This window comes from Lissotriton helveticus, chromosome 6 (assembly GCF_964261635.1).
Source record: "Lissotriton helveticus chromosome 6, aLisHel1.1, whole genome shotgun sequence".
NCBI lineage: Eukaryota > Metazoa > Chordata > Amphibia > Caudata > Salamandridae > Lissotriton > Lissotriton helveticus.
Genome location: NC_136067.1, coordinates 2,037,175,418 through 2,037,198,050, shown reverse-complemented (window position 1 = coordinate 2,037,198,050; position 22,633 = coordinate 2,037,175,418). Strand labels below are relative to the sequence as shown.

Below are 22,633 nucleotides of genomic sequence, written 5' to 3'. Positions count from 1 at the left end.
CTGAGCCACATAATGGCAGCCTATGGGGCTTGTCTGTCCAGGTTCTCCTCTATCATTCCAGAGGGTGTTTGCTGTTAAAGCAAGGGAAATCTGTACAGGCTTTGCTGTTTTGTGGATTTTGTGGTGGAATTTCTAGTTGAAGTACTGGACAGTGTAGCTTTTATAGGCTGCATTATCTGTCTTTAAATTCTCTCGTGTCTGTGCAGTTCTGCATTTTTCGACACTGTAAGAGAATATTTTTGATTGCTCCAGGGTCCACGCACATGGGCGGGACTATTCACTAGATTATGACTATACACAGAGATCCCCTACTACAGAAAAAGGTATTACAAAATGTAATGCGTACCAGGCAGAGGCATCTATTATTCTGACATTGAATAAGGAGGAGGGCAGTCATCCTACATTTTGCCAGTGATACCCGCTTCTATACGAATGATCGTATGGGTACAACAGGAGGCAAAAACATAGTAATTGACATCCTATTACAGTCTATATTTTGACAAATAATCCAAAATGTAGAGGGGTAAGTATCAGAGGAAGCGAGCTGCATGGGAGCTACGCGAGTACTCAACTCACATGCTAGTACGTTACCACTTATTTGACCTGTTACCATTGTCTGAAATATTGGTTGGCCTGAATTTCACTATCTTACAATGTCCGCCACAGGGGTGGCCTTAGGCATGTGCAAGCAGTGCACCTGCACAGGGCCACCAAACCCCAGGGGCCACCACACCAATATATATCCTTAATATAATAATCCTCTGAGGATGGATACATATTTGCGTGGCGGCCCCTGGCAGGGATTTGGCGGCCTCCGGCTCTGTTCCACTTCCAAACACCCTGACCCCCCCCCCCCTCTTCACTGGCCTCCGTGTTCTGCACCGCATGGACCCCCTCTCCCGGGGCCTCCTACCTACGCTCCCTGCTCAGGGCCGCCTAGAGCCGCCCCTGTCCACCATCTCTGTGCTTGGATCATTGTACAACCCTCCAGACACAGATAACTGAAGTAGGGTTTCACTTTCTAGAACAGAAAGAGGATAGCCAAATGCCAGTTTTAGTGTTTATATGTGTGGGGGGGGGGAGGGGACACAGACGGCCAGGAGGTTAGAAGAATGGTATTGGCCATGAGAAGTTGTCAAGAGTGATTCTAGAACTGGAATCTGATCTCAGGTTGACCGCTGAGGAAACAATAAGATTTCAGTTGAGGTGGATGTATGTCAGTGGGCTCCACTAAACAACTGTATAAAGAAGAGTATTTGAAGACATCAAGCCTGTGTGTTTACTTCTTACTGCAGCAAATATCTTGCTTTCTGAACTTAAAAACCACAGCATATTTCCTGAGAGATATATGCATGAAAATTTGACAGTGTACACTCACAAGGCGTGCTTACTGACCCTGAAAGATAACATGAATTCCTTGATTGGGCCCATCTGGTACAAGAATGTCAAATAATGGTTAAGACCTGAATAAACGATTCTTTTGTAAGAATGGTAGCTAATTAACTACACGGGCCACTAAAGGAGTGACCAGCAAGACTAGAGATGTTTTAAATCACAAGGAAAAAAAAAATAGTGGATCCTTTTTTATGATGTGGAATACAGTTTTAGCATACAGCTCTAAATACAAGTTAGCATGCTATACAAATTCAATTTCTGTTCCCAGTCTTCTTGCTCATGATTTCCTCTCACCGTACTACTCCTTTGTTACCACACTCTTCTTTCCACTTTTCATACACGTCACCTTTTAATTCCTACTTCTGACTATTTTGATTTTATCCTCAATGTCCCATTTAGTATCTTTAATTTGTATAACTGCCCTCCATCTTCCCTTCGTTAAATCCAGACATTTCTCAATTGAAGAAAACATGGACAAACTTCACATTTACCTTGCAGTTCTGACACATTCCCCCATTAAAGAGAGGGTGCTCCAGGGAGACATTTAAGCTTCCACAAGAGATGCAGATATCTGGAGAGAAGAAAACAAGAAACAATGTTAGAAAAGACAGTTTGACACATCTGATTGCCCTACACCTCCTGTCAGCATTCGCAACTTTGGCAAGCCAATGGGTGCCCCAAACAAAAGAACAAAGCCATCATATTTACCTTTAGATGCGACCTCCTTGTACGAGGTAGGGTTTACTTTGGCAGAGTCTCCCTGAACATTTCTACACTTGCAGGGCAAGCGCCCACACACTCTTGACAGGACCAGAAAAATGTTCCATCCAAAGTGTAGGAGAGTAGGGTCTGCAATCCTATGATCACCCAGATTTTTGCTTTTTGCTTCACTGGTTTACGACTTTCCCTGGCTGTGGGCCTGCTAATCAGACCCACAGCCTAGCTGTTCTCTCTAATCCAAATTGTACCCAGGTACTGAATTGGCACTGGGCCCTCTCAAGTCCCTGTACCCAGGGCTGAGGTGCACCCAGAAGTCTCCCAGGGGCTGCAGCATGTATTATGCCACCCCTGGACTGACTAACTAAATCTGACACAACTGGCTGCACGACAGCTGGGGCAAGGTGGTGTAATCACCCTTTGCTTTAGATATAGTATTCCTATATCTAAACCTAAATGGACACACAGATCTCCTATCAGTCACTCCTATGGCAGGCCTTAACAATCCTGAAGGCAGAGTGCTTGGAATCGTGTGAGATAGTGCTCTGGCATGAGCTGAGCCTGTCTGCGGCTTTCGGGATCCATCCCTTAGCCGTTTCCATGATATCGCATACCATATACTCTTAAGTGCATTATAATCCTCGCGGTTATATGCCAACTCTGGTATCGCTTTATCAAAACATGTCGAGTAAGGTGTCATACGAATTGGAATACTAACCCCTCGCCAATTCTGGCGACGGGGTTAGCATTCCACCCTTCTAGAGGGACACGACATGGGTGTAACCTGTAACCCCGGTTAAAGTCAAACAGAGCCTTAGCTCCACAAAATGGATGCTGCCACCGAGACACAAGTCTGCCCTCCTGCTGCTGGGAGTCCTCCCAGAGCAGGAGGCAAGGACAAAGGGTTTCCTGCCAGGGGCGGTGCTAGCACCGTCCCAGACAGGATTTTGTGTATCCTAGGTAGGCAGGGCTTCAGAGGAAGGTGACTGCAAGTGGCACCCCGGTGCTCACTGTGCATAGGCCGGCTGAAACCAGTTCCAGGGGCACTCCAGCCCCTGGCCTGGGGAAAGCCCGCCAAAGGAGAGGGGTGTAACCACCCCCCTCCTAGTCCCACCCATAGGGCAGGACTTAGTCGCGTGCCAGCCCCTTTTTGCAGGATAAAGGTAGGACCTGGCCCCCTTCCAAATCAGATCATCTTTGAATCCTGAAACTACTTTCTTCAAGAAGGAACTCAAGACTCTTCCTAAGATTTCTCCCTTGTGACTAAGGAGTAGTCACCCTGCAGCAGCAGGCACCAACCAAGCATCGCGGTTTGTTGCCAGTCTCTCCTTCGGATCAAGACTGCTCCAGCACGACGAGAACCGGCTTCCCTGGCACCTCTGACCTCAACCTACATCATCAGCCCAGCTGTGATCCGTGGGTGTGACGAGACCTCGAGGGACCGGCCATCTTCAGAACTGCACGACGCTTATCCAGCACGACGCCTGAGTGACCCTCGACTGAGTGCCTTGGGGTAAGAGAAGCCCCGACCCTGAGCAGCTCCAGCACCGAAGTCCAGCCCCCCTGCATCCACGAGATCGGCGTGGGGCCCTTCTGCTTTTTGCTGCTCACCGCGTTGTCCAGGTCGCTGGCCAGTTGGCTAGTGGCCCCCTCACGAAGCTCCACGACAACTAACACTGCTGGTCTGGTTGCTCCAGACTAGCCCGTGCTCCCCTCCAAAAGAGGAGCACCCTGGACCCTCCTGGTCCACTCAAGACGCCATTTTAGGTCCACCGCGTGGGCCTTGCATTTGCCAAGACTTGTTGCCCAATCCTGGGTCCAGCGACGTCGACAGCAAGAACCTTCGTGGGACAGCTCGCACCTCCATCCTGGTCGCCGACAACGCCTCCTGGTCCGAGAGACTGCAGAGCCCAGCAGCGCCCACTCACCTGACTGCGGTGACTTCGCCCGGTGCCATCCTGGTGCCCACTTAATCACTGGCTAGTGATTCAGAACTTGGTCCCCTCTGCTTTCAGGTTTTCTTCTTCCCTGATCCAGGCTTGGATCTCTTCGAACTTTTCTTCACTGGCCGCCTGCCAGCAACTTCTTCTTCAGGCTCCAGGTCCGTCAACGTGGGTTTCCGACGCAACTTGCACCCTATGCAGCCGCAGCCCCTGGGCTAGGTAAATCCAGCACTCCGGTGCCCCAGCATAGTCCAACACTCCAAGTGTTCGGATCCACGCCCGTTTTCGTCCCAGCTAGTCGGGTTCGCCCGAGAACAGTAACTTTGTGAATTCTAGCTTCCATAGACTTTTTCCCGCCTTACGCGTGAGAGTTCCCACTCTGCACGTGGCGTCCCTAGGCCTCCTGCTTCTAACCTGAGTGTTCAGTATTGTAGGCCTAGCGTTTCTAAAGCCTCTGAGAATCGTTACTTACCTGCTAGTAATTCGCATCCCACTTTTGTAGTATATGGTTTTTCGTGCCCCTCGGGCATTTGTGTAAATTGTGCGACTTAAAGTATTTTCGTAAGAGTTTTGTTGTGTGCTTAGCTCCCTGACTCATAAAGAGTTCAGGGTAGACTTGTTATAAATAAATACACTTTATTTCATAACAACTTGTGTGGTGTCCTTTCACTGGGTGTTCAAGGGGTAATGTGATGGTAAAACAGCTGGCTTAACACGCCCTCTAGAGTCTTAGCCTTAGACTGCTCGTATCCATGCTACTAGGATAGCTGGTCTATAAGGTTGACTTACAACCAATCATCAATGAGGGTTGTTTGGACTGATACATAGTGATCACTAGAATAGTGAGCACTGCATATCAGGCCAACTTCTCACACAAAGTTTACCCACGTCTCACCTGCCTCACTAGACAATATTAACTTGGGATTTATCACATGGAGTCATAAAACATTGTCATCAATGTGTATGCCATTTTGGAATCCTAAAACAGATAACCGAATTCTACATATATGCTATAAAGTTAATTGAACATATAAACACATTAGTACACTGCATGAAACTCCATTTGTGTAACATGTATGAGACAAAAGAGTCCCTAATAAATTAAAGACACCCACTTCAATGAGAAGCATTTCTTGCCATGCAGAGTTATGGAATAGTGGGAGTGTCTTTCCAGCAGTGACTGTCCTGCTAACTGAGGCTAGCAACTTACCTGCGCTACTGTGAGAAGTTGGCCTGATGTGCAGTGTTCACTATTCTAGTGATCACTATATATCAGTCCAAACAACCCTTATTGATGATTGGTTGTAAGTCAACCTTATAGACCAGCTATCCTAGTAGCATGGATACGAGCAGTCTAAGGCTAAGACTCTAGAGGGCGTGTTAAGCCAGCTGTTTTACCATCACATTACCCCTTGAACACCCAGTGAAAGGACACCACACAAGTGTTATGAAAATAAACAGTGTATTTATTAGAATCACAACAACCCTGTACTCTTTATGAGGACAGGGTGCTAAGCACACAACAAAACTCTTATGAAAATACTTAAGTTAGCACGTTATACACAAATGCCCGAGGGGCACGAAAAACCATATACTCTAAAAGTGGAATGCGAAATTACTAGCAGGTAAGTACAGTACTAATAGGCTTTGGAATCGCTAGGACTTGACTATAGAATCGTTAGATTACTTCTAGGAGACCTAGGGGACTCGGGTGCAGAGTGTGCACTCTCACGCGGGATGCGGGACAAAGTCTATGGAAGCTAGTAAAGGCAAAGTTTAGTGTTCACGGGCGAACCCGACCTGGTAGGAAGAAAACGACAGTGGATCCTGACCCTAGGATAGTGAGGCTATGCTGGGACACCGAAGTGCCGAAGTTACCTAGCCCAGGGGCTGCAGCTGCATAGGTCTGAAAAGACGTCAGGGATCTCGTTGCCGGACCAGGAGCCTGGAAGAAGGAAGTTGCTGGCAGGCGACCAGTGAAGAAAAGTTCGATGGATCCAAGCCTGGATCAAGGAAGAAGAAAACCTGAAAGCAGAGGGGACCAAGTTCTTGAATCACTAGCCAGTGATTAAGTGGGCACCAGGATGGCACCGGGCGAAGTCACCTCGACTAGGTGAGTGGGCGACGCTGGCTCTGCAGATCTCACGGACCAGGAGGCGTTGTCGGCGACCAGGATGGAGAGGCGAGCTGTCCCACGATGGATGAAGCTGTCGGCGTCGAAGTTACCCAGGATTGGGCAACAAGCCTTGGCTAATTCAAGCCCACGCGGTGGACTCAAAATGGCGTCTTGAGTGGACCAGGAGGGTCCGGGGTGCTCCTCTTTTGGAAGGGAGCAAGGGCCAGCCTGGAGCAACCAGACCAGCAGCAGAAATGTCGTCGGGCGTCGTTCAGAAGGCCACAAGCCAGCGGGCTAGTAGCCAAACAACGCGGTGAGCAGCAAAAAGCAGAAGGGCCCCACGCAGATCGTGGAGATGCTGGGAGGCTGCACTTCGGTGCTGGAGCTGCTCAGGGTCGGGGCTTCTCGGACCCCAAAGCACTCACCAGGAAATTACTCGGCGGGCTTGCTGGAAAGAAGTCGTGCAGTCTTGAAGATGGCCGGTCCCTCGAGGTCTCGTCACACCCACGAATCTCAGCGTGACTGATGATGTAGGTAGAGGTCAGAGGTGCCAGGGAAGCCGGTTCTCGTCGAGCTGGGCAGTCTTGATCCGGAGGAGAGACTTGCAGCAGACCGCAGTGTTCTTAAGATGGTGCCTGCGGATGCAGGGTGACTACTCCTTAGTCACAAGGGAGAAATCTTAGGAAGAAGTCTTGAGTTCCTTTCGTGGAAAGTAGTTTCAGGATTCAAAGATGATCTGATCTGGAAGGGGGCCAGTCTCTACCTTTATCTGGGAAAAGGGGGCTGGCACGCGACTAGGTCCTGCCCTATGGGTGGGACCAGGAGGGGGGTGGTTACACCCACTTCCTTGGCGGGCTTTCCCCAGGCCAGGGGCTGGGGTGCCCCTGGAACTGGTTTCAGCCGGCCTATGCACAGTGAGCACCGGGGTGCCACTTGCAGTCACCTTCCTCTAAAGCCCTGCCTACCTGGAATACACAAAACCCTGTCTGGGACGGTGCTGGCACCGCCCCTGGCAGGAAACCCTTTGTCCTTATCTCCTGCTCTGGGAGGACTCCCAGCAGCAGGAGGGCAGACTTGTGTCTCGGTGGCAGCATCCATTTTGTGGATGCTAAGGCTCTGTCTGACTTTTAACCGGGTTATAGGTTACATGCATGTCGTGTCCCTCTAGAAGGGTGGAATGCTAACCCCGTCGCCAGAATTGGCGAGGGGTTAGTATTCCAATTCGTATGACACCTTACTCGACATGTTTTGATAAAGCGATACCAGAGTTGGCATTTAACCGCGAGGATTATAATGTACTTAAGAGTATATGGTATGCGATATCATGGAAACGGCTAAGGGATGGATCCCGAATGCCGCAGACAGGCTCAGCTCATGCCAGAGCACCATCTCACACGATTCCAAGCACTCTGCCTTCAGGATTGTTAAGGCCTGCCATAGGAGTGACTGATAGGAGATCTGTGTGTCCATTTTAGGGTTAGATATAGGTATACTATATCTAAAGCAAAGGGTGAGTACACCACCTTGCCCCAGCTGTCGTGCAGCCAGTTGTGTCAGATTTGGATGGCCAGCCAGGGGTGGCATAATACATGCTGCAGCCCCTGGTAGGCCCTGGGTACACCTATGCCCTGGGTACCTAAGGTACACTGTACAGGGACTGATAAGGTGGCTCAGTATCCAATTTAGATATGTACCTAAGGTACATGGAATCCATTTTACAGAGAGAGCAGTGGGCCTGAGGTCCTGAATAGCAGGGCCTCAGGTCAACTAAGTCAGTAAACCAGCAAAACACCAGGCAAAAAGTTGGGGGCAACCATAGTCAGGGATCTACCTTCCTACAGCTACTTATTAATCAGAGATGGAAAACATCACCCCCACCTCCTGGGTGTAATTCACTAGGGAAAGACTACCACCACCCAAAAGCCATTCACATACTGAACCCATATTCACAGGGCTCAGACAGAAGGACCTGCCTGCATCTACTACCTCAATGAATGAATGTACAAAATACAAGGCTTTCCTGCCATCTCTCAACTAGGTCTGAGAGAAACCCACACCATCCTCCACTAATCCCCAAAGATTAGAACTGAAAGACAATCAATCATTCATGGGTTTATTAAGCGCACTACTCACCTGTGAGGGTATCAAGGCGCTGGGGGTGGGGGGAGCTCCGGATCAGTCGAAGAGCCTGGTCTTGAGGTCCTTCCTGAAAATGTGCAAGGTTGGGGAGCCTCTGATGTTCACCGTGCGCTCGTTCCAGGTCTTGGCTGCGATGTGGGAGAAAGCCCTCCCGCCTGTTCTGTTCTTGCGGATCTGGGGGACCTCTGCCAGCGCGAGGTCGGTGGAGCGGAGGTTCCTCTTGGGGACATGGAAGGATAGTCTCTCGTTGAGGTACTTGGGTCCAATGTTGTGAGGAATTTGTAGGCATGGGTTAGGGGCTTGAAGGTGACCCTCTTCTCGACAGGGAGCCAGTGAAGATCTCGTAGGTGTTGAGTCATGTTTTGTGGCGTGGAGTCCCGCGGACGAGTCTGGCAGCAGCCTTCTGGATCGTCTGGAGTCTGTGAAGGAGGGATCTGTTGATTCCAGCCTAAAGGGCATTGCTGTAGTCCAGTCTGCTGGTTATGAGCGTGTGGGTGACGGTCTTCCTGCAGTCGGGGGGATCCATTAGAAGGTCTTGGGGAGGATGCGCAGGCAGTTGAATCTGGTGGAAGCGACGGGGTTGACCTGGCGGTTCATGGAGAGGGAAGAGTCGAGGATGATGCCGAGGTTGCGTGCGTGGTCTGTAGGAGTGGGTGGTTTTCCGAGGGCAGAGGGCCACCAAGAGTTGTTCCAGGCAGGCAGGGTCCAAGGATGAGGACCTCGGTCTTCTCAAAGTTAAGCTTGAGGCAGCTGTCTTTCATTCAGGTTGCCACGTACTTCATTCCCTCCTGGAAGCAGAGTCTGGTGCCGTCGGGGTTCTTTGTGAGTGAGAGGATGAGCTGGGTGTCGTCTGCGTAGGAAACGATGCTGAGCCCATGCTTTCGGACGATGGCGGCGAGGGGGGCCATGTAGATGTTGAAGAGCGTGGGGCTGAATGATGAGCCTGGGGACACTCCGCAGTTGATGTCAGATGGTTTGGAGAGGAAGGGAGGGAGTCTGATCCTCTGGGTTCTGCCGGAGAGGAAGGATGAGATCCAGTCGAGGGCGGCTCCTTGTTTCGCAAAGTTGTGAAGTCTGGCTGCAAGGGTGTGATGAGAGACGGTGTCAAAGGCTGCACAGAGGTCAAGAAGGATGAGGGCAGCGGTGTGTCCCTGGTCGAGTAGCATGCGGATGTCTGTGGCGGCGAGGAGAGAGGTCTCAGTGTTGTGGTTACTGCGGAATCCGGACTAGGATGTGTCTAGAATGGAGTTCTCTTCGATGAAGGCGGTCAGTTGGAAGTTCACAAGTCTTTCGGTGACTTTGACTGCGAACAAGAGGAGAGAGATAGGCCGGTGGTTCTTCAGGTCCGTTGGGTCAGCCGTGGGCTTCTTGAGGAGAGGTTTGACCTCTGCACGCTTCCAGTTGTCTGGGAAGATGTCAGGGGTGAGGGAGGTGTTGATAGTCCGTCCAAGTTCGGGTGCGATGGAGGCTGCGGCCCTGTGGAATATGAGCGGTGGGAAGGGGTCCGTGGGGGCTCCTGAGTAGGTTTTATGCAGAGTTGTGGTGACAAAATAGCTTGCAACATCTCCTCATCCAATTTTTAGTATTCCCCACCTCCTATCTAATAGACCTTGAGAAAGAGGCCATTCATCCCATCCATATATTGGGGGAAGCTTGTATGCATGACCCACTGGATGGTTCAATTGTACAACTAATATATGATCTAGCAGATAAACTGCAGATTTAGATCTAATCTTGACTTCCAAAAATTGGGAAATGCTAGGAAATCAGCTAATCTCTCAATGGAAAAAAAAATAACATTTGCATATATTACCTACTTTTTCTTAACATTGTCCTACAATGGAAACGGAATACAATGGAATTAACACAATATTTATGGTGGTAGTTTCCTAACATCTTTAATTCCTCTGTGTGTATCACATCTGTTCTCCCATGAGACTACAGTTTTAGGGAGAGTAAAGAAGTACTCACTTTCAATGGGAAGCGGAGGTGATAAATGCATACAAGGCAACTTTCATGTTTACTAGAGTCAGAGGCGCTGCAGCTCTCTTGAGGTTGACTCAGAAGATTGACCAATCCAAGCACATATAAACCTGGTTAATATGCTAGACTAAGGAGGAGGCAGCCACCTGCATTAAACACATGAATAAAATATAATTGTGTTCCCTTTAAACATTGTCATACAAAGGACAGGTTCACCTACAGTACATCTGGCTGTAACATGTAAGCAACCAAACTATCTGACTTTGTCACAAACAGATAGCCCCTTTTGCCTGTAAATAAAGATGGTGGTAATGAGATATTTTTATCTGTTTGAAACAAAAGCTAGAACTATTGTGTTCACACGCTGCCCTAGAAACACTAAGATGTTCAACCTTATCAATCAATCAATCAGGGGGTTTATAAAGTGCGCTACTCACCCGTAAGGGTCTCAAGGCGCTGAGAGGGGAGGAGGGGGCAGGGGGTTGCAGCTCAGGGTCAATCGAAAAGGCAGGTCTTGAGGCTCTTCCTGAAGGTGTGGAGGGTGGGGGAGCATATGATGATCACTGGGAGCTCGTTCCAGGCTTTGGCTGTGACGTAGGAGAAAGCTCTACCTCCTGCTCTGGTTCTGCAGATGCGGGGGCGACTCTGCGAGGGCGGCTTCGCGAAGGTTCCTCTTGGGTGCGTGGAACGAGACTCTCTCGTTGAGGCATTTGGGTCCGATGTTGTGGAGAGATTTGTAGGCGCAGGTGAGCAGTTTGAAGGTAACTCTTCTCGACAGGGAGCCAGTGTAGGTTGCGATGGTGTCTGGTCATGTGTTCTTGCCGTGGGGTTACGAGGACGAGTCTGGCTGCGGCGTTCTGGATGGTCTGTAGTCTGTGTAGGAGGGTTCTTTTGACTCTGGCATAGAGTCCAATCTGTGTCATGGTGAGGGAGGAGTCGAGGATGATGCAGAGGTTCTGTGCATAGTCTGTCGGGTTGGGCGGACTCCCGAGGGCGGAGGGCCAGCAGGTGTCGCACTAGGTGAAGGGTCCGAGGATGAGGACCTTGGTCTTCTCCGAGTTGAGCTTCAGGCAGCTACTTTTCTTCCAAGCGGCTACGTCTCTGATTCCTTCTTGGAAACAGAGTCTGGTGTCTTCGGGGTTCTCTGTGAGGGAGAGGATGAGCTGGGTGTCGTCGGCGTAAGATACTATGCTGAGCCCGTGTTGTCTGACAATGGCGGCGACGGGGGCCATGTAGATGTTGAAGAGCGTGGGGCTGAGCGATGAATCTTGGGGAACTCTGCAGTTGATCTGTGTGAGTTCGGAGAGGAAGGAAGGGAGTCTGATCTTCTGGGTTCTGCCGGAGAGAAAGGATCAGATCCAGGTGAGGGCGGTTCCTCGTATCCCAGCAACGTGGAGTCTGGCTGCGAGGGTGCAATGTGAGACGGTGTCGAAAGCTGCAAAGAGGTCTAGAAGGATGAGGGCTGCTGTGTGCCCCTGGTCTAGTAGCATGCTGATGTCGTCGGTGGCAGCAAAGGCAGTCTCAGTGCTGTGGTTGCTCCGGAATCCGGACAAGAGACGTCTAGGATGGAGTTTTCTTCGATGAAGGCAGTCAGCTGGGTGTTTACGAGTCTCATGGTGACTTTGGCAGCGAAGGGGAGGAGAAAGATGGGCCTGTAGTTTTTCAGGTCTGTTGGGTCGTCCGTGGGCCTCTTGAGGACAGCTTTGACCTCCGTCCGCTTTCAGTCATCGGGGAACGTGCCGGATTCGAAGGAGGCATTGATGGTGCGTTCAAGTTCGGGTGCGATGGCGGTGGCAGTCCTGTGGTAGATGTGCGGTGGGCAGAGGTCCGTGGGGCCTCCTGAGTGCGTGTTCTTCATGGTCACAGTGGTGTGTTCAACTGTGGCAGGATTCCAGGTGGTGATGGTCGGCTCTTTGTCGGAGGTGGTGGGGCGTGGGGTGGTGTTCGGCGTCTGTTCGCTGAAGTTGTCGTAGAGGGCTTTGATTTTCAGATGTAAGTAGGAGCTGAGCTTGTCGCAGAGTTCCTGGGACGGTGTGATGTCCGTGGCTTCGCTGGGGGGTTTGGTGAATTGCTGTATGACGCTGAAGAGTTCTTTAGCGTTTGTTGCGTTGGTGTGGATTTTGTTCCTGATGAAAGTCCGCTTGGTGTCTCAAACGCTGGCGGTATCCCTTCAGGGCGTTCGGTAGTTGTTAAGCTCTTCCGTGGTTTTCCGGTTTCGTCAGGTTTACTCGAAGCGTCTGCAGGAAAGCTGCTTTTAGGGGGCGTTGATTGCCGGGGTGGCGGAGAGGTGCAAGCTTGTCGGCGCAGCTGGAGATCCAGCGGTGAAGTTCCTGGGCTGCGGAGTTGGCGTCAGTCGTGGCGCATGGTGGGTCTAGGAGGAGGGTGGCGTTGAGGTGCTCCTCTGTGATCTTGCCAGAGTTCCTTCGAGGCGGGCGTGGCGGAGGAGGGGGGGGAGTTTGGGTCCGGTGGATGCGTTGAAGGTGAAGTGTATGCAGTGGCAGTCCGTCCAGGGGGGGGCTGCGTGGTATGGCTGAAATGGATGTTTGTCCCTCTTGCAAAGATGGGGCCGAGGGTGTGTCCAGCTCTATGTGTGGGGGTGGTGACAAGCTGTGGTTGACGAGGTGGAAGTTGAGGTCTCCGAGTAGAATGTAGTCCGTGGAAGAGATGGCGTGGGGTGCGATGAGGTCGGCGATGGTGGTTGCGGAATGGGTGCGTGGTCCGGGGGGTCTGTAGGCAGGGGTACCCCGTAGCATGGTCCTGGGGTTGGTCTGGAAGTGGGGGTGTTCTGTGTTGGAGTGTGGGTCGCTCGTGTTGGAGGTGGAGAGTCGAAGGAAGGTCTTGTGAGCGATGGCGAGTCCTCCTCCTGGGCGGACCCTTCTCTGGATCTTGTAACCGTCCAGGTGGTGATGTCTGGGCCGGAGGTGGCGTTGGTCCAGGTTTAGGTGAGGAAGGCGATGTCGGGCAAGAGGGTGTCGAGCAGGTCCCAGATCTCTACGGCGTGTGTGTAGGGAGCGTACGCTGAGTAGGATGCATGTCAGGCTCCTTAGAAATTGGGTGACTGGAGCTCCAAGAGTCAGATATGATTTCATTTTGTAGTAGGAGCTCAAGTGTCCAACAACACCTATAGACATAACAAAATGGGCTGATAAATCCTTAACATTTTGTTAACAATCCAGCGAGATTCCACTGGGACAGTGACATTTAACCAGTTTCATCCACACCCAATTTAAATTCAATTAAACTAAACTGAATCTTTGCCTATGGTATAGCAGTTGCTATTACCATTGTGAGAAGATCTTTGCAACACGTAAATATAGAATATATTTACATACTGTAAAGAACAATACAAGAGATTTTCTTTCTTTTCAAAAGTCATTATTTCTGAGTAATTCACATAAAATGTAAATGCAACTATACTAAAATTCTAACATTAAAATATGAATCTGAAAATCCCCACTGTGAACTTTATTGTTTTATTTGACTTCTGACCTAAAATTTTGAAGCAACTGAAAAAGGTATTTTAATATCGGTTGTAATTCAACGTGTCTTTTGGAAACGAAGGACTTTTTTTTATTGTGCCCTCAGTGAAGTCCCAATTAGCTAGGTAGTCACCCAGCTGCTATTTGTTCAGTGGCGGAATGTACAGATTGGGAGGGCGGAAGGCAGGGTGGGTAAAGAAAAAAAAACTTAACTTCTCGCCGCTCTCTACTGTTGTCTTTCCCGGAACAGGAACAGAGAACCTAGGCTACACTGAGCTAATCACAACTGTTCAGCAATCAGACTGGGACTGGGCATGTTCTCCACCCAGGCTGTAATGCAGCCTGGGTGGAGAACATGGAAAGTGTGCATGACTGTTTGGCCAGCCCCAGACGGCTGGCCAAACATTCATGCGCACTTAGGGAGTGCAAACCACTCATCCCCATCACTCATCACCACTCTGTTAGTAGAGCCCCACACCCGTCCACAAAGCTGCCGCAACAAGGAAAAACTAAAATGATAATACCTTAGAGTTATTATCATTTTATTTTTCCTTTATATATATAAATAAAGGAAAAATACAATGCTTGTCTCATGTGAGTGAAAATATTCCTAAAAAGATGATCTAACTGTTTGTGTGAAACATCTTCCAGATGTCTCTACCCCTTGGGATGTGAACCATTTATCCATAAAAGCCTTTTACAAGGCCTCAGGAATTAGTCTGCAGGAAACATGTGCCAGCTTGAGAAGCACATAGCCCATTCTGCTCAAAACAATGCCTCTGCTGATGTGGAGTCCAAAGCGAACAGTAAATATAAACTTTATCTCTAGCTTTTACCCCAAAAGGCATTTAGTGGCCACTTGCAAGGAAAAAAGAAAATGATCAGAATTGTTGCAGAACAGATTTGCCTGCATTTAATACTTCGAGTAAAAAATGAAAGCATACACCTGGCCACTTCCTAAGATCTTATGATAAAGACTTACTGTGTGTTCCTCTTATTCGCCTGACTCACAGCGGAGGAAAGGCTTTTTCCCATCTCACTCCCTACTACTGAAACAAGCTTCCACTTCATGTTCGCTCGTGTCCGAACTACTGTAAATTTAGAAACCACTCAAATCTCATCTATTCTGAACTCCTTCTCCCTCCACTGATCCTTGTTTTCCGCAACAGTGCTGAGATGCCCCCGGGTGAGTTGTGCGCTATATTAAATATAAATAACATAACCAAAGAAAAAAGTCCAGATGGGAAACTGAATAAAATGTTTAGCATGATGACAAGTGTCCGCGGCTGCAGGAGCATGGAATGTGTAGCTCCACAAAATAGGTAAAGCGATTCCCTTACTGTCTCTAGAAGGTCAGTCAGTACATAGCTATTTTGGCCCTTGTTTGATCAACTCTAGAATATTGTAATTCAGTACATTTAGGCCTGACCAAGGATCAGCTCCATCAACCTCAATGAATACAGAATCATACTTCTAGGCATTTTCTTTCAGCTCCTTTCTTTACCAGAGCCTCTATGATTTTACAGCTGCTTTACTGGCTACCTACTGTTGCTAGAATCCAATAGAAGGTGCACTGCACAGTCCACCAAGCTATTTATTCTCCTACCCCTTTTTCTGTTCTTGTGCATTCATCATTATCACCACAGGAGATCACTATGCTCTGCTGAAGCAACTTTGTTTCAAATACCCCAGATCTGCAAAGCCTCCAAACGTGGCAGCTCTTTAAGCTATCTGGTCCCAAAGCTTAGAATGATCTTTCCCTACAATAAAGACCCATGGTCTCAAATACTGTTTTTTTTAGAAGAAACTGAAAACGTTCCTTTTTTATTAGCAATATTTCACTGGTAGTCTATTGAATTTTTCAATGCCCAAAAACCTAAGGGGGACGTGTGCTCTGCCGAAAAACACAGTTAACAACGTAAAGGAAGAGTGTTCTAGAAGAAGGGGGCTTCAAGAAGCCGGGTAGGAGGAGCAGAACACTGTCCCACTGTAACTCAGGGTAGTATCTGCACCAAAACGGCCTGGTAGTGAGGCCTTGAGAACCTGGTCCCTCTGTAGGACGTCCCAGGGCAAAGTGACTCGCTCTAGGAACTAGTGGAGGCGTGTTGACACTATGGCCTACTCTCCTCCCTGACCAAAAACATGGGCACAAGTCAGGCAAAGTGACTTCTGAAGTCAATCTCACCAGAAAAGTAGAAGTATTCATGATAGCTGGGTGCAAAGTTAAACTGCAACCATGTTCTGTGGTTTCACCCAAAAAAAAGCACACGTTGGAAAAGGTGGTACTGCTTCAAGAGACACACCTCACGGGCACATCTACTAAGGCCATGGATAGATGGGGCTATAGAATGATGGCCCACGCCGAATTTACCTCAGGCTCGAGAGGGTTTGGTATATTGATAAAGAAGCAGTTCCCTCTAATTGTAAAAGATGTTAAATCTGACGGTGCAGGTAGATTTGCCGCCATACATGCGCAGTGGGAAGGGAGACCTCTAAATATTGTTTCTGTTTACATACCTCCAGCATTACATGCGGTGGCCCTCCCAGACCTTAGCGCATTCTTACTGGGGCTGCCGGAGGGTGAGCTGATTGTGGGGGGGGGGGTTTAATTTGGTAGCGGATGACTCAATAGATAGATTCCCTCTAAGAGCAAGTAGATCCGGGACGTCCCGTTTGGGGAGTTTCATGGCAGCTATGGGACTGGTGGACATTTGGAGGAAATATCACCCCTTTGACCGCCAATTTACCTATCACTCCAGTGTTCATAATAGCCTCACCGGAATTTATTGTTTCCTGGGGTCATTAGGTAGCCTTTGTAATATCAGCAGAGTAGAAATCAAGCCACGGGGCATCTCTGACCACTCCCCGCTGATGATTAACTGCATACACCACCAGCAAAAAAGGCTTCGGACTTATCCAATACGCCCTGGATATCTCCACAATCCCAAGATTAGGAGAGAATTGCAAAAGGTGACGAAACATTACTTTCAAGATAACGTTGGTTCAGTAACCTCCTCTGTCACTTTATGGGAGGCATATAAGTCAGTCCTCAGAGGGCAGGCAATAGCCTCCATTGTAATTCATAAACGATAAGGGCAGTTGGAACTACAAGCTTTAGAATCTAAAGTGATTATTGCAGAGGCAAAACACACTAATGACCCAACCCCCGATGCGGCCCATAGCTTGCAGATTGCACAGCGCCGCCACAAGGAATATCTGACGGAAGTGGCCAGACAACAACTGGCAAGCACACAACAAAAAATTTATGACGTTGGGGACAAGGTAGGTAAACTACTGGCATGGCTGGACAAACGGGAGAAGAGGGACAGATGGATAGCGCAGCTTGCATTGGAGGGAGGACAACCCACTACTGAACCAAACACAATAGTAAGCATGTTGGCGTGACACTTCCTGAAAATATATTCCTCAGACTCGACAATCTCAGAGGAGAAAGCATTGACATACATAAAAGACCTTAAAATGCCCAAATTAACCCCTGAAGAAGTGCAATTATTAGAAGGTGACCTCACGATGGAGGAGGTGGCAATAGCTATTAAGGCATTACAATCGGGCAAGGCGGTAGGGCCCAATGGCATACCGGTCGAATTCTATAAAAAAATGACAGACTCACTCGCGCCACACCTGTCAAATATGTTTGCTGAAAGCCTAGAGACAGGAGAACTCTCACCTGGCCAACGCACGGCCACCATAGTAGCCATTTTAAAGCCTGGGAAACCGGCGGATCAATGTTCATCATATCGGCCTATTTCTCTTATGAATGCGGAGGCCAAAATCCTCGTCAAATTGTTAGCGCTACGACTTACGCCACACCTATCTGAACTCATACATAGGGACCAATCGGGCTTTATGCCCGGCAGAAACACAGCACTAAATTTAAGAAGATTACATGGGGTGATGGCACGTGCAGTCTATCTGCAGGAGCCGAAGATGATACTCTCACTAGACGCACATATGGACTTCGACATGGCCCATTGGCCTTTTTTCTTTGCGGTGCTGCGCCATTTGGGATTCGGTCCGAAGTTAAGTGCCTGGGTCCGATTACTTTACACGAAGCCCATGGCACATGTCACAGCTAATGGCCATATATCGGCAGATTTTCCCTTGGTCAGGCGCACGCGTCAAGGATGCCCGCTGTCGCCACTATTGTTTGCCCTGGTTTTGGAGCCTCTGGCGGAGTGGATACGATGGGAACCGAATATCAGGGGCCTCAAATGGGCGGATGATTGGGAGGATAAAATCTCCCTCTACGCCGATGATGTCCTGCTGTATTTCGCTTCCCCTAGACGTTCTATAATCACTCTTTTGGATGTCTCCACGGCTTATGGACGGGCATCCGGCTATTCTATTAACTGGTCTAAATCCACCATGTACGTACTCCACGGTCCACCGCCAGGCCTACCGGATGGCTGTCCGTTGCAGACTGCAGAAAGCACGTTTAAATACTTAGAGGTTTATATTACAGCCAACTCTGACAAATTCTTCAAACTGAATTTGGACCCGCCACTCGAACGTCTAAAGCGATATGTGCGTCACTGGGAGTCACTACCGCTGACTCCGCTGGGAAGGGCAGCGCTTTTTAAGATGATGGCTCTACCTCGCTTTCTATATATTTTAGAAAACACGCCCTATCCAGTGCAAGCCTCCTATTTTAAAACAATTGCAGCGCAGGTCTCTGTTCTGCTATGGGGCCATAAGCCAGCGCGTATAGCACAGGCCAAGCTGATACACAGTTGGTACCATGGTGGTATAGCGCTTCTAGACATATACCTTTATTACTGGGCAGCACAATTAAAAGTAATTAATCAATGGATACATCTTCCACAGTCGGAACCGGCGGTAAAGGCGGACAGAGCGCAGTTAGGATTGTCTGGTATGCTGGCTCCCCTTTACGATAAAAAATTATCTCTAACAAAGTTTGGGCCACTACGACACACACTTACATTATGGCATGCGGCGCAGGCAAAGTTGGGGTGGCAGGGGGTATTAACCCAGCTTACTCCACTGTGGGACACAAAGCGACTAGGGAAACTCAGGCGCACCAAGGGTTTCGATCGTTGGGATGATATAGGAATATCGACAATTGGGGATATGTGGCAGAAAGGAGAAGTACTTGACACACTAAGACAGCAATATGACTTAGCCCCCTCTGAACAGTTCAGATACGTTCAGATACGACACGCATTAACGACAGCACTAACACCTGACACAGAAGTCCCGGAGGCATCCCCTCTGGAGGACAGGTTATTAACTGACTACATGCCAAAGAGGGTGACCTCCCTAATTTACCGTAAATTGGTGAATAATTTACCTGATCCAACGGGAACCTTACGGGAGAAATGGTCTCGTGATTGTGGAGAGATTGATGAATCGGAATGGCAGGAAGCACTGGTGTCCCCGAAGGAAGTGGGCATTCTCTCGCGTCTCGGTTTGGTAGAATTGCGCATATTACACCGCTCCTATTACATTAGAAGCACTTTACATACGATAGGAAGGATAGCTCATCCCTACTGCCTGAGGGGATGTGGTGAGGAGGGGACCTTTTATCACACCATATGGGACTGTCCCAGAATAGCTGAATACTGGACACAGGTATTACGAACTATGTCTCAATCAGAGGGAGTCTCACTGCTGCCGGAACCCAGGCGTTGCCTTTTAAATATATGGGAACCCAATGATCTTACACGATCAGGACAGAGCTGGGCGATACTGGGTATGATGATGGCTAAGAGAAATATAGCGCAGAGATGGGGTGGAGCAGAGAAACCTACCGTAGCGGCGTGGAGGGGGGATATGGATGCAGCCATGATAACGGAAAGGGCGGTGTTAAGCAGCAGGGGCTGCCCCAAAAAATGGAAGAAAATTTGGGGGGCGTGGAATGCCTACAGAGGTAATATTTGTGAACCACCATCAGATAATGAGGATGCCAGCTCAGATTCGGTGTAGGCCCATGAACACACGGCGAGCTTTGAAATGTCTGACCTCAACTGTTGGAATAATGTATATTTGTGACTGTATAATAATTGGAAATGTCTCTGGTGGGAGGATACTGTGCAAAGTTTATTATGTATGCTTAAAATGGTTATGCGGTATTATGCAAGTAAAGCGAATAAAAATATATATAAAAAAAAAGCACACATGCTTAAGACAGCTGGACGTTAAAAAAACTTTCAACTCGATAGTCGGTGGTTGACTATCAGAGCCCCTTGGCCAGGATGAGACTCTGAGCTGAGGAGGGCTCTGCGCTTGTGTTTAGGGACGAGGTGAGGAGTGATCCTGAGAACACAATACCTTTGTCAAAAACTGGGGCATCAATTCAGGCGGCCTAAGAATGACAACACTTTACCAGCAGTGAAAGATCCATAGCAGGGGAGAGAAAAAGGACACCGGGCCAGTCAGTCTTGGGTCTGCATAAATGTGTTCAGCACTAGCAGGGGTGTGGAATTTCTATAGCCCGACTCCCAGGACATTATGTTTGGGGTCAAGGACAACAAGTTTTTATGTTTATTTTGTCCTTGGGGCAAAATAGGCCCAACCCCCTGCAGCACAAACCCTTTGGCTGCAAGTTTACAGCACCACATTATGGATCAGGAAAGGGAATTGTCTGCAGGTAAGGTAATATTTATGTCAATAGGAAAATGCTGTTTGAACTTGTATTCATGGTTCATTAATGCAAAAGCTTTTAGTATTAGGGTGAGCGCTCTATGGAAATGTTGTAAGCTTGGACTATGCTCTTGACAGTGGTCCCATTAAAAGAATGTGTACACACGTTTGCAAAATATAACAATATGAGGCTGCATATAATGCTCCCAAAATGCTCTCTGATTGGATGCATATATTTGGAGAAGCTTGAAAGCAAGATTGATAACTCTTTGCTTTCAAATTAAATGTTCACAAAGTATAAAACTAGGAAAAAACGTTTTGTTAAACTAATGTAACGTGGAGGGGAGGATGGGCTATGTCACACACCTGTGCAATTAACATGGACTACATATGTGAGCACTAATAAATACAACTTTTCTTTGAAATGTTTGTACACAATGTAACAAATGCTCTAAGCGGATACTATGCTTTGTTTTGCTGTTTGTCTGAAAATGATAAATAAAGGGAAAAAAACGAATGTAAAGTTTTAGGTACCACTTCTTTGCAGCATCATCTACTAAAATGTGTTGATGCATGTTAGTTTTCCCTTAAAAAAAATAATAATAGAAATATTCATAATAGAAAAACAGTACAACCAGTTCAACAAGATTATGGGAAACATGAAAAAAAACAATCACTAGCAAACCAATATGTCTGACATTGGTGGTTAGCCTTTTGGTTTTGTCAATGCATGGCTTGAAATGGTTTTAGTGAAACTTTATTGTTGTGGGAGCTTCCAGGGCCTCACCATTATAACAAACACTGGCAAGCAAAAAGGGTCTGATGGATTGTCCTGCAGGTAGACGACCACAAAGCAATAAAACTTCTTCAAAGAGACTGAATTAAGTTTTTCTTTTGAGAACAGCAATGTCTTTACTGCGTTCTGAATTCTAGAGGACTGCTGAGATCCTAATTCGCTTTACGAGTATGTTCTTGATCTTCCATGTTCTTGGAGAGAAAGCACTCCCAAGAATAATAGAATAATAGGAGGAATTGTCAGGGGTGGAGTCATCATGGGTCTAAGAGTTTTTTTTTGTCTGTAAGGTAGAAGTTTCGATTGTAGGAAACTACTTCTGTCCCATGTATAACATGGCAGATGATGCAAATAGCTTGAAGGAGAGTCTTCTTGTGATTTGTAACCAGTGCACTGCCTGGAGGGGTAGGCATAATGTTGTCTCTTCTGCTTATGTTTAGGACTAAGCGGTACAATCAGAGCGAATAGCTCTAGCCTGGTTTTAAAGTTTTATGAACTATTGAGAATTAAATAAACATTTACATTTTTGATTGATTGGCCAATGTTTGCTTGTGTGGTGTTGTAAAACTCAGTGGTTATAAGCATTTATATGTGTGGTATGATCATTTCCCAAAGGGATTACGTTTTAAGACTGCAGTCTTTCATAGATTCACATGCTTGAATCATTCCCCGTTGTTGGAAGTGGCAGTCCCACGGAACATAAAATAGCTATATATAGCTATATATAGCTATATATAGCTATATATAGCTATATATATATATATCGCCAGTAAGGTACATATAGTTAGGATTGGCTACCATAGGAAATCCGCAACATTCTATTGGGAATAACTTTGGCGCCGGTTGAGGAATTTGCGTGTCATTTTCAAAAATTTTGGCCAGCTCCGCTGCGCTCCTTCCCTGAAAGTTTCGGGGCGATTCGTGAAATGGGGGCTGAGAAAAAAGGGGGGGCCCAAAACGTGTTTTCCCCATGTTAATTTCCATAGGACGTTCTGACAAGTCTACAGCCTGAACCGCTGAACGGAATTACACCAAACTTGGCAAAATTGTAGGGACTGGTACGCAGAAGTGCCTTTGCTATATTTGGTGAAAATTGCTCCAGTGGTTTTTATGAAAATTAACTTCAAAAACACATATATCTGGGCGGAGCCTAACCACACATCTCATCGTGAAATCTGATTGGCTGTCAGCACTTCATCCAAGAAGTGTTGGCAGCCATCTTGGGACCAATATACATGATAGCACCTCATTCAAAAACAAACATTGTAGTTAATAGAGGGTTTTAGGACTTTAGTTACATTATAAATCATTTGTTGATGGTACCATACTCATTTTAGGAATTGTGGTGTGTTCCAAGGTGATTTTACCATGTGAAAAAGCCTTCTGCTGGGATATCATTAATCATGTTTGAAAGAAAACTATTATCTCATGCTTTTCCCACAGTGGT

The 22,633-nt window shown here is 47.8% G+C and overlaps 1 protein-coding gene across 8 annotated transcripts in view; it reads right to left on the bottom strand.

Annotated features, from left to right (window-relative positions):
• Nucleotides 1-22,633, bottom strand: part of DNMT3A (DNA methyltransferase 3 alpha) — a 2,120,215-nt gene that overhangs the window by 581,520 nt on the left and 1,516,062 nt on the right. For all 8 annotated transcript variants that reach the window (XM_078650037.1, XM_078650035.1, XM_078650036.1 and 5 more), the window contains one exon: nucleotides 1,887-1,966. In XM_078650037.1, the coding sequence (XP_078506163.1) occupies nucleotides 1,887-1,966 (80 nt within the window). The remainder of the gene's footprint in view (nucleotides 1-1,886; nucleotides 1,967-22,633) is intronic.